This window comes from Delphinus delphis, chromosome 10, assembly GCF_949987515.2.
Source record: "Delphinus delphis chromosome 10, mDelDel1.2, whole genome shotgun sequence".
NCBI classification, from domain to species: Eukaryota; Metazoa; Chordata; class Mammalia; order Artiodactyla; family Delphinidae; genus Delphinus; species Delphinus delphis.
In genome coordinates this window covers 71,670,321-71,685,372 of record NC_082692.2, presented here as the reverse complement: position 1 = coordinate 71,685,372, position 15,052 = coordinate 71,670,321, and the positions used below count along the sequence as shown (strand labels likewise).

Here is a 15,052-nt window from a genome sequence, read left to right as displayed (position 1 = left end):
CAGTCAGAATGGCCATCATCAAAAAACCTACACACAATAAATGCTGCAGAGGGTGTGGAGAAAAGGGAACCCTCTTGCACTCCTGGTGGGAATGTAAATTGATACAGCCACTGTGGAGAACAGTATGGAGGTTCCTTAAAAAACTACAAATAGGGCTTCCCTGGTGGCGCAGTGGTTGAGAGTCCGCCTGCCGATGCAGGGGACGTGGGTTCGTGCCCCGGTCCGGGAAGATCCCACATGCCGCAGAGCGGCTGGGTCCGTGAGCCATGGCCGCTGAGCCTGCACGTCCGGAGCCTGTGGTCCGCAACAGGAGAGGCCACAACAGTGAGAGGCCCACGTACCGCAAAACAAAAACAAAAACAAAAAAAACTACAAATAGAACTACCGTATGACCCAGCAATCCCACTACTGGGCATATACCCTGAGAAAACCATAATTCAAAAAGAGTCATGTACCACAATGTTCACTGCAGCTCTATTTACAATAGCCAGGACATGGAAGCAACCTAAATATCCATCAACAGATGAATGGATAAAGAAGATGTGGCACATACATACAATGGAATATTACTCAGCCATAAAAAGAAATGAAATTGAGTTATTTGTAGTGAGGTGGATGGACCTAGAGTCTGTCACACAGAGTGAAAAAGTCAGAAAGAGAAAAATAAATACCGTATAACTAACATATATATGTGGAATCTTAAAAAAAAAAAAAAAAAGGTTCTGAAGAACCTAGGGGCAGAACAGGAATAAAGACACAGATGTAGAGAATGGACTTGAGGACACAGGGAGGGGGAAGGGTAAGCTGGGACGAAGTGAGAGAGTGGCATGGACTTATATATACTACCAAATGTAAAATAGATAGCTAGCAGGAATCAGTTGCATAGCACAGGGAGATCAGCTCAGTGTTTTGGGACCACCTAGAGGGGTGGAATAGGGAGGGTGGGAGGGAGACGCAAGAGGGAGGAGATATGAGGGTGTATGTATATGTACAGTTGATTCACTTTGTTATAAAGCAGAAACTAACACACCACTGTAAAGCAATTATACTCCAATAAAGATGTTAAAAAAAAAATGCACAAAGGACTTATAGACATCTCTCCAAAGAAGATATACAGATGGCCAATAAGCACATGAAAAAATGCTCAACATCAAGAATCATTAGGGAAGTGTAAATCAGAACTACGAGACGCCACTCCACATCCATTAGGATGGCTATCAACCAAAAGAAAAAAAGAAAAAAACAAGTGTTAGTGAAGATGTAATCAGAACCCTTGTGCACTGCTGATGGGAATGCACAATGGTGCAGGAGCTGTGGAAACGGTATAACAATTAAAAATAAAATTATCAAATTAAAACTGGTAAAAATTTAACATAAAAAGATAAAACATAAAATTACCATATGATCCAGCAATTTCACTTATAGGTATATACCCAGAAGACTTGCAAATACAGACTTGGAGAGATTATCTGTACATCAAGGTTCATAACAGCATTATTCCCAATAGCCAAAAGGTGGTAACAACTCAAATGTCCATCAACATTTGGATGAATGGATAAACAAAATGTAGTATCATACATAAAATGGAATATTTTCACCCTTAAAAAGGAATGGAATTCTGATACATGTTTACAACATGGATGAACCCTCTAAACATTAAGTGAAATCTGTCAGACACAAAAGGACAAATATTGTGTTAGTCCACTTAAACATACTGAGAATAATCAAATTCATAGAGACAGAAAGTAGAATGGTGGTTGCCAGGGGCTAAGGGGAGGGAGAAATGGGGAGTTACTATTTAATGGGTATAGTTTCAGTTTGGAATGATTAAAAAATTCTGGAGATGGATAGTGGTGATGGTTGCAACACAGTGTGAATGCACTTACTGCTGCTTAACTGTACACTTAAAAATGATTAAAATGGTAAATTTTATGTTATGTATATTTTACCACCACAAAAGGGTAAATTTGATGTTATGTATATTTTACCACCAAATTTTTACCACCGAAAATTAAGAGGAATTTTTTGTTGGCTAACTGCAGAACTATGGTCTGGTGGTAGCAGTAAGAAGCTAGCAGAAAGATAACCTCACTTTCTATCCCATGTTAGTATGCTAGAATATACTCCCTTCACTTAAGAGGCTTCCCAGGAAGGGGTAGTCATTAGGGAAAGCCAAGGTTTCATGGAGGTGACGTATTCTCACAAAGGCTGAGGCTATAAGTAAATTTCTTAGAAACACAAAAAGAAATGTTAAGCTGCACAGTGTAAAAAAACGTTTGGGCTGAACAATACAGGAAAGAGAATACAGGACCATTCAACTGGGGGAGGAGGAGTAAGACTGAGAATCAAGAAGAGGAGAGAGGAAAGGAAGATGGTGAGAGGATTGACTCTTAGCAGCCTCAGGGTTCAGAATGGACCTGTGCTTTGTAAATTATAACTAGAGCAAACTTTCATTAAACACTTGTTATATGTCAGCCACTGTCTTATGCACTTAATATGCATTACCTCATGTTTTTTTAATTTTTATTTTTTGCGGTACGCAGGCCTCTCACTGTTGTGGCCTCTCCCGTTGCGGACCACAGGCTCCGGACGCGCAGGCTCGGCGGCCATGGCTCACAGGCCTAGCCGTTCCGCGGCATGTGGGACCTTCCCGGACCGGGGCACGAACCCGTGTCCCCTGCATCGGCAGGTGGACTCTCAACCACTGCGGCACCAGGGAAGCCCCGCATTATCTCATGTTTTAACAAAATTGGCCTTGATGATTCTGCTTGCAACTAAATTTCTCCTCCTCTCAATTACATTAAGAGGTTAACTTAATATTCAAATAATATAAATGGTTGTGGCTATGGCTGGGATTTATGAAACCAACTGCTTTCAGGTATTTAAAGGGGGATTTTTTTGTTGCAGTTCATGTCCCCCCAGTAGCACCTCTCCATTATCTTACAGCATTCACACATAAATACATAAAAACTACATTTAAACAGTAAAAATATGCATAGGTAATCATACTCTAATCCTTGGTTGTCCAACCCTGGATTTAGTATATGATTTCCTTTCTAGTCTTTCTCCCATCCCCAACCCCTATCTCTGACTCTAAAATATAAATAACTTTACTGGTTTTCTAGATTATTAAAAAAAAATGACACATGCTATCATTCAAAAAAAAAAAGCAAAAAAACTAAAAGTCACCTTAAATGGTTAATTCTTTATCTCATTAACAATCATAGTATGGATTACTCCCAGATAATAAATGACCTAAAAAGCCATGCAAAATAAGCAATAATAAATGACATGCTAACACTTCAACTGACATTTCGGTAACAGAAATACCTAATATTTTTAGCATTAAAGTTTTTTTAATCCTCATGTTGAAAAGTAAATAAGCTTACAACTGATTCTCAATGACGTCATGAGTAGTTTTATTTGCAGTTTTTAGTAGTATGTGCATGCATCAATTTCTAAACTTTAAAAACTTAGAATTATCATCCAGAACTATAGAGTCTTCCAAAATAACTTCTAGAAAGACTAATTTATTGCCTTTTAACATTTGGTCAAAGTGCTTTTGGGAACACAGAAAAACGTAATTCATATTTCATTCCTTTTGTTAACGTAAAATTATCAACAGACTATAAACTGATGTAAGCTAGTCAGTCCTATATGGAGCAGAACAAGCTGCCATGCAAACAATCTAACTGGCGGGGATCTATAAGAACTCTACCAGTACTGAAAATGTCTACCACCAGAATCATACCTTTAGGTTACTGCCTTATTTTCAGAATACATTTGTTAAAATGTAAATGTTCATTAGGAAGGAAAAAAAGAAATAGTTAATAACTTTTTTAAAATTTAAGGAGCAGGGCTTCCCCGGTGGCACAGTGGTTAAGAATCTGCCTGTCCAGTATTTACAATAGCCAGGACATGGAAGCAACCTAAGTGTCCATCGACAGATGAATGGATAAAGAAGATGTGGCACATACATACAATGGAATATTACTCAGCCATAAAAAGAAATGAAATTGAGTTATTTGTAGTGAGGTGGATGGACCTAGAGTCTGTCATACAGAGTGAAGCAAGTCAGAAAGAGAAAAACAAATACCGTATGCTAACACATGTATATGGAATCTAAAAAACAAAAAAAAAAGAAAAAATCGTTCTGAAGAACCTAGGGGCAGGACAGGAATAAAGATGCAGATGTAGAGGATGGACTTGAGGACATGGGGAAGGGGAAGGGGATGCTGGGACGAAGTGAGAAAGTAGCATTGACATATATACACTACCAAATGTAAAATAGATAGGTAGTGGGAAGCAGCCGCATAGCACAGGGAGATCAGCTCGGTGCTTTGTGACCACCTAGAGGGGTGGGATAGGGAGGGTAGGAGGGAGACGCAAGAGGGAGGGGATATGGGGATATGTGTATACATATAGCTGACTCACTCTGTTATACAGCAGACACTAACACAATAATGTAAAGCAATTGTACTCCAATAAAGATGTTAAAAAAAAAAAGGAATCCGCCTGCCAATGCAGGGGACACGGGTTTGAACCCGGGGACACGGGTTTGAACCCTGGTCCAGGAAGATCCCACATGCCGCAGAGCAACTAAGCCCGTGCACCACAACTACTGAGCCTGTGCTCCAGAGCCCGCAAGCCACAACTACTGAGCCCATGCACCACAACTACTGAAGCCCACGTGCCTAGAGCCCGTGCTCTGCAACGTGAGAAGCCACCACAACGAGAAGCCCAAGCACCGCAACGAAGAGTAGCCCCCGCTCACTGCAACTAGAGAAAGCCCGCGCACAGCAATGAAGACCCATCGCAGCCAAAATTAAAATAAATAAATTAAAAAAAAATTTAAGGAGCATACTGCACTCAATAAAAATTAACTGGTGATTTAAAAGAGTATTTAGAGGGAGTAAGGGAAGATGGCGGAAGAGTAAGACGCGGAGATCACCTTCCTCTCCACAGATACACCAGAAATACATCTACACGTGGAACAACTCCTGCAGAACACCTACTGAAGGCTGGCAGAAGACCTCAGACCTCCCAAAAGGCAAGAAACTCCCCACGTACCTGGGTAGGGCAAAAGGAAAAAAGAATAAACAGAGACAAAAGAATAGGGACGGCACCTGCACCAGTGGGAGGGAGCTGTGAAAGAGGAAAAGTTTCCACACACTAGGAAGCCCCTTCGCGGGCGGAGACTGCGGGAGGCGGAGGGGGGAGCTTCGAAGCCGCGGAGGAGTGCACAGCAACGGGTGCGGAGGGCAAAGCGGGGAGATTCCCGCACAGAGGATCGGTGCCGACCGGCACTCACCAGCCCGAGAGGCTTGTCTGCTCACCCGCCGGGACGGGCGGGGCTGCGAGCTGAGGCTCTGAGGCTAGGGTTTCGGTTTCGGACGGAGCGCAGGGAGAGGACTGGGGTTGGCGGCTTGAACATAGCCTGAAGGGGTTAGTGCACCACAGCTAGCCGGGAGGGAGTCCGGGGAAAAGCCTGCACCTGCCGAAGAGGCAAGAGACTTTTTCTTCCCTCTTTGTTTCCTGGTGCGTGAGGAGAGGGGTTTAAGAACGCTGCTTAAAGGAACTCCAGAGACGGGCGCGAGCCGCGGCTAGAAGCGCGAACCCCAGAGACGGGCGCGAGCCGCGGCTGAAAGCGCGGACCCCAGAGACGGGCGCGAGCCGCGGCTGAGGGCGCGGACCCCAGAGACGGGCGCGAGCCGCGGCTGAGGGCGCGGACTCCAGAGACGGGCGCAAGCCGCGGCTGGAGGCGCGGACCCCAAGGCGGGCGGGAGACGTTGGGGCTGCTGCTGCCGCCACCAAGGGGCCTGTGTGCGAGCGCAGGTCGCTCTCCACTCCCCTCTTCCGCGGAGCCTGTGCAGCCCGCCACTGCCGGGTTCCCGGGACCCGGGGACGACTTCCCCGGGAGAGCGCACGGCGGGCCTCGGGCTGGTGCAGAGTCACGCCGGACTTTGCCGCCGCAGGCCCGCCCCGCATTCCGTGCCCCTCCCTCCCCGCCGCCGGCCTCCGTACGCCAGAACCCCCGAATCAGCGGCTCCTTTAACCCCGTCCTGTCTGAGCAAAAAACAGACGCCCTCCAGCGACCTACACGCAGAGGCAGGGCCAAATCCAAAGCTGAGCCCCTGTGAGCTGTGAGAACAAAGAAGAGAAAGGGAAATCTCTCCCAGCAGCCTCAGAAGCAGCAGATTAAAGCTCCACAATCAACTTGATGTACCCTGCATCTGTGGAATACATGAATAGACAGCCAATCATCCCAAATTAAGGAGGTGGACTTTGGGAGCAAGATCGATGATTTTTCTCCCTATTCCTCTTTTTGTGAATGTGTATGTGTATGCTTCTGTGTGAGATCTTGTCTGTATAGTCTTGCTTCCACCATTTGTCCTAGGTTCTATCCGTCCATGGCTTTTTCTTAAAATTTTTTTTTTCTTAATAATCAATTTTAATTTTAAGAACGTTATTATACTTTACCTTCGTCCTTTCTTTCTTTCCTTCCTTCCTTCCCTCCTTTAGACAACGAATCATCCCAAATTGAGGAGGTGGTCTCTGACAGCAAGATTTATGATTTTTCCCCCTTTACCTCTTTTTGTGAGGGTGTATGTGTACGCTTCTGTGTAAAACTTTGTCTGTATAGCTTTGCTTCCAACATTTGTCCTAAGGTTCTATCCGTCCCTTTTTTTTTTCTAATTAAGAATTTTTTAATTCAATAACTTTATTATACTCTATTTTATTTTTACTGTATCTTCTTTCTGTTTTCCCTTCTTTCCCTCCTTCCTTCCTTCCTCCCTCCCTCCTTTCGTTCCTTCTTGCCTTCTTTCCTTCCTTGCTTCTTTCTTTCTTCCTTCCTTCCCTCCTTCCTTCCCTCCTTTAGACAACGAATCATCCCAAATTGAGGAGGTGGTCTCTGACAGCAAGATTTATGATTTTTCCCCCTTTACCTCTTTTTGTAAGGGTGTATGTGTACGCTTCTGTGTAAGACTTTGTCTGTACAGCTTTGCTTCCAACATTTGTCCTAAGGTTCTATCCGTCCTTTTTTTTTTTTTTTCTAATTAAGAATTTTTTAATTCAATAACTTTATTATACTTTATTTTATTTTTACTGTATCTTCTTTCTTTTTGTTTTTCCTTCTTTCCCTCCTTCCTTCCTCCCTCCCACCCTCCCTCCTTTCGTTCCTTCTTGCCTTCTTTCCTTCTTTGCTTCTTTCTTTCTTCCTTCCTTCCTTCCTTCCCTCCTTCCTTCCCTCCTTTCCTTCTTTCTTTCCTCATACGTCTACTAATTCCCTCTACTTTTTCTCCCTTTTATTCTGAGCCGTGTGGATGAAAGGCTCTTGGTGCTCCAGCCAGGAGGCAGGGCTCTGCCTCTGAGGTAGGAGAGCCAACTTCAAGACACTGGTTCACAAGAGACCTCCCAGCTCCAGATAATATCAAACGGCGAAAATCTCCCAGAGACCTCCATCTTAACACCAGCACCCAGCTTCACTCAATGACCAGCAAGCCACAGTGCTGGACAACCTGTGCCAAACAACTAGCAAAACAGGAACACAACCCCACCCATTAGCAGAGAGGCTGCCTAAAATCATAATAAGGCCACAGACACCCCAAAACACACCACCAGACGTGAACCTGCCCACTAGAGAGACAAGATCCAGCCTCTTCCACCACAACACAGGCACTAGTCCCCTCCACCAGGAAGCCTACACAACCCACTGAACCAACCTTAGCCACTGGAGACAGACATCAAAAACAGGAGGAACTACGAACCTGCAGCCTGCAAAAAGGAGACCCCAAACACAGTAAGATAAGCAAAATGAGAAAACAGAAAAACACACAGCAGATAAAGGAGCAAGATAAAAATGCACCAGACCTAACAAATGAAGAGGAAATAGGCAGTCTACCTGAAAAAGAATTCAGAATAATGATAGTAAGGTTGATCCGAAATCTTGGAGATAGAATGGACAATAGAATGGACAAAATGCAAGAATCAGTTAACAAGGACCTAGAAGAACTAAAGATGAAACAAGCAACGATGAACAACACAATAAATGAAATTAAAAATACTCTAGATGGGATCAATAGCAGAATAACTGAGGCAGAAGAACGGATAAGTGACCTGGAAGATAAAATAGTGGAAATAACTACTGCAGAGCAGAATAAAGAAAAAAGAATGAAAAGAACTGAGGACAGTCTCAGAGACCTCTGGGACAACATTAAACGCACCAACATTCGAATTATAGGGGTTCCAGAAGAAGAAGAGAAAAAGAAAGGGACTGAGAAAATATTTGAAGAGATTATAGTTGAAAACTTCCCTAATATGGGAAAGGAAATAGTTAATCAAGTCCAGGAAGCACAGAGAGTCCCATACAGGATAAATACAAGGAGAAATACGCCAAGACACATATTAATCAAACTGTCAAAAATTAAATACAAAGAAAGCATATTAAAAGCAGCAAGGGAAAAACAACAAATAACACATAAGGGAATCCCCATAAGGTTAACAGCTGATCTTTCAGCAGAAATCCTACAAGCCAGAAGGGAGTGGCAGGACATACTGAAAGTGATGAAGGAGAAAAACCTGCAACCAAGACTACTCTACCCAGCAAGGATCTCATTCAGATTTGATGGAGAAATTAAAACCTTTACAGACAAGCAAAAGCTGAGAGAGTTCAGCACCACCAAACCAGCTTTACAACAAATGCTAAAGGATCTTCTCTAGGCAAGAAACACAAGAGAAGGAAAAGACCTATAATAACGAACCCAAAACAATATAGAAAATGGGAATAGGAACATACATATCGATAATTACCTTAAATGTAAATGGACTAAATGCTCCCACCAAAAGACACAGATTAGCTGAATGGATACAAAAACAAGACCCTTACATATGATGTCTACAAGAGACCCACTTCAGACCTAGAGACACATACAGACTAAAAGTAAGGGGATGGAAAAAGATATTCCATGCAAATGGAAACCAAAAGAAAGCTGGAGTAGCAATTCTCATATCAGACAAAATAGACTTTAAAATAAGGACTATTAAAAGAGACAAAGAAGGACACTACATAATGATCAAGGGATCGATCCAAGAAGAAGATATAACAATTGTAAATATTTATGCACCCAACATAGGAGCACCTCAATACATAAGGCAAATACTAACAGCCATAAAAGGGGAAATTGACAGTAACACATTCATAGTAGGGGACTTAAACACCCCACTTTCACCCATGGACAGATCATCCAAAATGAAAATAAATAAGGAAACACAAGCTTTAAATGATACATTAAACAAGATGGACTTAATTGATATTTATAGGACACTCCATCCAAAAACAACAGAATACACATTTTTCTCAAGTGCTCACGGAACCTTCTCCAGGATAGATCATATCTTGGGTCACAAATCAAGCCTTGGCAAATTTAAGAAAATTGAAATTGTATCAAGTATCTTTTCTGACCACAACGCCATGAGACTAGATATCAATTACAGGAAAAGATCTGTAAAAAATACAAACACATGGAGGCTAAACAATACACTACTTAATAATGAAGTGATCACTGAAGAAATCAAAGAGGAAATCAAAAAATACCTAGAAACAAATGACAATGGAGACACAACGACCCAAAACCTGTGGGATGCAGCAAAAGCAGTTCTAAGGGGGAAGTTTATAGCAATACAAGCCCACCTTAAGAAGCAGGAAACATCTAGAATAAACAACCTAACCTTGCACCTCAAGCAATTAGAGAAAGAAGAACAAAAAAAACCCAAAGCTAGCAGAAGGAAAGAAATCATAAAAATCAGATCAGAAATAAATGAAAAAGAAATGAAGGAAACAATAGCAAAGATCAATGAAACTAAAAGCTGGTTCTTTGAGAAGATAAACAAAATAGATAAACCACTAGCCAGACTTATCAAGAAAAAAAGGGAGAAGAGTCAAATCAATAGAATTAGAAATGAAAAAGGAGAGGTAACAACTGACACTGCAGAAATAAAAGAGATCATGAGAGATTACTACAAGCAACTCTATGCCAATAAAATGGACAATCTGGAAGAAATGGACAAATTCTTAGAAATGCACAACCTGCCAAGACTGAATCAGGAAGAAATAGAAAATATGAACAGACCAATCACAAGCACTGAAATTGAAACTGTGATTAAAAATCTTCCAACAAAGAAAAGCCCAGGACCAGATGGCTTCACAGGCGAATTCTATCAAACATTTAGAGAAGAGCTAACACCTATCCTTCTCAAACTCTTCCAAAATATAGCAGAGGGAGGAACACTCCCAAACTCATTCTACGAGGCCACCATCACCTTGATACCAAAACCAGGCAAGGATGTCACAAAGAAAGAAAACTACAGACCAATATCACTGATGAACATAGATGCAAAAATCCTCAACAAAATACTAGCAAACAGAATCCAACAGCACATTAAAAGGATCATACACCATGATCAGGTGGGGTTTGTTCCAGGAATGCAAGGATTCTTCAATATACGCAAATCTATCAATGTGATAAACCATATTAACAAACTGAAGGAGAAAAACCATATGATCATCTCAATAGATGCAGAGAAAGCTTTTGACAAAATTCAACACCCACTTATGATAAAAACCCTGCAGAAAGTAGGCATAGAGGGAACTTTCCTCAACATAATAAAGGCCATATACGACAAGCCCACAGCAAACATCATCCTCAATGGTGAAAAACTGAAAGCATTTCCACTAAGATCAGGAACAAGACAAGGGTGCCCACTCTCACCACTCTTATTCAACATAGTTTTGGAAGTTTTAGCCACAGCAATCAGAGAAGAGAAGGAAATAAAAGGAATCCAAATCGGAAAAGAAGAAGTAAAGCTGTCACTGTTTGCAGATGACATGATCCTATACATAGAGAATCCTAAAGATGCTACCAGAAAACTACTAGAGCTAATCAATGAATTTGGTAAAGTAGCAGGATACAAAATTAATGCACAGAAATCTCTGGCATTCCTATATACTAATGATGAAAAATCTGAAAGTGAAATCAAGAAAACACTCCCATTTACCATTGCAACAAAAAGAATAAAATATCTAGGAATAAACCTACCTAAGGAGACAAAAGACCTGTATGCAGAAAACTATAAGACACTGATGAAAGAAATTAAAGATGATACAAATAGATGGAGACATATACCATGTTCTTGGATTGGAAGAATCAACATTGTGAAAATGACTCTACTACCCAAAGCAATCTATAGATTCAATGCAATCCCTATCAAACTACCACTGGCATTTTTCACAGAACTAGAACAAAAAATTTCGCAATTTGTATGGAAACACAAAAGACCCCGAATAGCCAAAGCAATCTTGAGAACAAAAAAAGGAACTGGAGGAATCAGGCTCCCTGACTTCAGACTATACTACAAAGCTACAGTTATCAAGACAGTATGGTACTGGCACAAAAACAGAAAGATAGATCAATGGAACAGGATAGAAAGCCCAGAGATAAACCCATGCACATATGGACACCTTATCTTTGATAAAGGCGGCAGGAATGTACAGTGGAAAAAGGACAGCCTCTTCAATAAATGGTGCTGGGAAAACTGGACAGGTACATGTAAAAGAATGAAATTAGAACACTCCCTAACACCATACACAAAAATAAGCTCAAAATGGATTAAAGACCTAAATATAAGGCCAGAAACTATCAAACTATTAGAGGAAAACATAGGCAGAACACTCTATGACATAAATCACAGCAAGATTCTTTCTGACCCACCCCCTAGAGTAATGGAAATAAAAACAAAAATAAACAAATGGGACCTAATGAAACTTCAAAGCTTTTGCACAGCAAAGGAAACCATAAACAAGACCAAAAGACAACCCTCAGAATGGGAGAAAATATTTGCAAATGAAGCAACTGACAAAGGATTAATCTCCAAAATTTACAAGCAGCTCATGCAGCTCAACAACAAAAAAACAAACAACCCAATCCAAAAATGGGCAGAAGACCTAAATAGACATTTCTCCAAAGAAGATATACAGACTGCCAACAAACACATGAAAGAATGCTCAACATCATTAATCATTAGAGAAATGCAAATCAAAACTACAATGAGATATCATCTCACACCAGTCAGAATGGCCATCATCAATAAATCTAGAAACAATAAATGCTGGAGAGGGTGTGGAGAAAAGGGAACCCTCTTGCACTGCTGGTGGGAATGTGAATTGGTTCAGCCACTATGGAGAACAGTATGGAGGTTCCTTAAAAAACTACAAATAGAACTACCATATGACCCAGCAATCCCACTACTGGGCATATACCCTGAGAAAACCGAAATTCAAAAAGAGTCATGTACCAAAATGTTCATCGCAGCTCTATTTACAATAGCCTGGAGATGGAAACAACCTAAGTGCCCATCATCGGATGAATGGATAAAGAAGATGTGGCACATATATACAATGGAATATTACTCAGCCATAAAAAGAAACGAAATTGAGCTATTTGTAATGAGGTGGATAGACCTAGAGTCTGTCATACACAGTGAAGTAAGTGAGAAAGAAAAAGACAAATACAGTATGCTAACACATATATATGGAAGAAAAAAAAAAAAAAATGTCATGAAGAACCTAGGGGTAAGGCAGGAATAAAGACGCAGACCTCCTAGAGAACGGACTTGAGGTTATGGGGAGGGGGAAGGGTGAGCTGTGACGAGGCGAGAGAGAGTCATGGACATATACACACTAACAAACGTAGTAAGGTAGATAGCTAGTGGGAAGCAGCCCATGGCACAGGGATATTGGCTCGGTGCTCTGTGACAGCCTGGAGGGGTGGGATAGGGAGGGTGGGAGGGAGGGAGACGCAAGAGGGAGGAGATATGGGAACATATGTATATGTATAACTGATTCACTTTGTTATAGAGCAGAAACTAACACACCATTGTAAAGTAATTATACCCCAATAAAGATGTTAAAAAAAAAAAAAAAAAAGACATATTGTTAAGAGAAAGTTAAAAATAAATGTTGTATATATAATCTGCAAAAAAAAAAAAGAGTATTTAGATTCACTTCTTCAAGGAAAATAAGTTATATAGTCATCATGTACTAAAGAGCTTATATATTCAAAGTAATGACATTTAGAACTTACCTCTAAAATCTGACTAGCTCTAGGCAGTGAATGCCTGTCAGCCTGGATCACCATTACCTGACTGGGAGACTGTGACAGAATGCTAGAATAGCTAGCAGAAGTCTAACAACAAAACGATAAACAAGGGTACTTTTTTGTCTAGTATTAAATACATGCAAAATTTAAAGGTCCCCAAAGCACTACCCAAGGGACACATGGTATATACTTATGTTTGATAAGCAATCACTTATGTTTGATTTGATAACCTTGTAGTGAATACCACATGGTCAGTGGTAGAGTTTTGTGGTCATCTATAACATCGTGGAGCTCTTTTATAGGAGCCTAAAGGAGGTGCCAGGGGCCTTTACACTCACCTACTAACATAGTAAGACTATTTACAGAATGCAAACAGAGTAGCTGAGGTCATAATTTAATTCAAAATAACGTTGTTTTAAAATACCATATGAAAAGTGAGTTTTAAAAAAATGAATAAGCTTCAAAAATAAGCTTTATGAGGGACTTCCCTGGTGGCACAGTGGTTAAGAATTTGCCTGCCAATGCAGGAGACACGGGTTCGAGCCTTGGTCGGGAAAGGTCCCACATGCCGTGCAGCAACTAAGCCTGTGCACCACAACTACGAAGCCTGCGCTCTAGAGCCTGTGAGCCACAACTACTGAAGCTCGTGCGCCTAGAACCCATGCTCCGCAACAAGAGAAGCCATTGCAATGAGATGTCCGTGCACCGCAACGAAGAGTAGGCCCCGCTCACCACAACTAGAGAAAAGCCCGCGTGCAGCAACAAAGACCCAACGCAACCATAAATAAATAAATTAAAAAAAAAAAAAAGCTGTATGATATAAACAAGGCTTAGCATTAAAAAAGTGCAGTTAAGGTATTTTATATTCCATAAGTGCCTGATTTTGACACTTTTACCTTAGCCTGATCGAGAATTTGAAGTTTTTCCCATACTATTTTATCACTTTCAGATTTTTTCCATGGATTATTCCATTTTTCAGACGCGTCTTTTTCTTTCTTCTTTAAAGCAACCTGTTCATCTGTAAATAATGTCCTTTTTAAAAAAATATACAAAAACTGTAAAAAAAAAATGACGTAAACAAATCATGACCTTCTTAAAGAGTGCAGATTCCAACACAGATCAAAACTGTTTTTTAGGAAGGAGATTAACTCACAAGACAGAGAAGAATTTTAAGGATATGGAATAAAAGAAAATGTTTAATCAGAACCAAATTTAAGTATGGCATAAATGGATGTAAAAATGTTTGTTTTACTACAATTATAAATAAGGAGCAATTTTTTCAGAACGTATTTTATATTATGCTAATTACTGTGAGGTTCTACTCTACAGTAATGTTCATTTAATTATTACTAAAAGGCTTAAAAGCTAGAACTCTGGAGTCAGAGAACCCTGGGGTCAAATTCAGGTTCAACCACTTCCCGGCTGTGTGACTGAAGGCAGAATGATGTTCATCCCTCTAAACCCCATTTTTTACTCTGTGAAATCAGAGCAATGATGATGTCTATTTTCAGTATAGGGCCTCACACAAAGTAAATATTTAATAAATGTCAGCCATTATTATTTGTAACTGCTGAAAAGGTACAAAAAATCATGTGTCCAAATTTGTACTGAACAAACATTTAAAGCTGCAATTATGATATAAAACACATCAGATCTCCAAACCTTCTGATACTGCTACCATACATTTAATTTCTTTATTATTCTATTACTTTGACTTCCAACATCAATTCATTCCCTATTTCTTCGCTTATCTTTTTCTAGATCACCTGTCCTGGAAGGGTTGTGACTAACTGGTAGGACTTTCCAGTTCAGTGGACAGTGAATCCCATCTTCATGCTTTTAGTACAACTATTCCCAAGTACAACTATTACCTCATGTATTTTCCAAACTCTGATACC

The 15,052-nt window shown here is 40.7% G+C and overlaps 1 protein-coding gene across 6 annotated transcripts in view; it reads right to left on the bottom strand.

Moving 5' to 3' along the window:
• Positions 1-15,052, bottom strand: part of CCDC66 (coiled-coil domain containing 66) — a 62,390-nt gene that overhangs the window by 35,396 nt on the left and 11,942 nt on the right. For 5 of the 6 annotated variants that reach the window (XM_060022712.1, XM_060022710.1, XM_060022711.1 and 2 more), the window contains one exon: positions 14,051-14,172. In XM_060022712.1, the coding sequence (XP_059878695.1) occupies positions 14,051-14,172 (122 nt within the window). Of the gene's footprint in view, positions 1-14,050; positions 14,210-15,052 lie in introns of all 6 variants that reach the window. The other variant, XM_060022714.1, reaches the window with a different exon arrangement.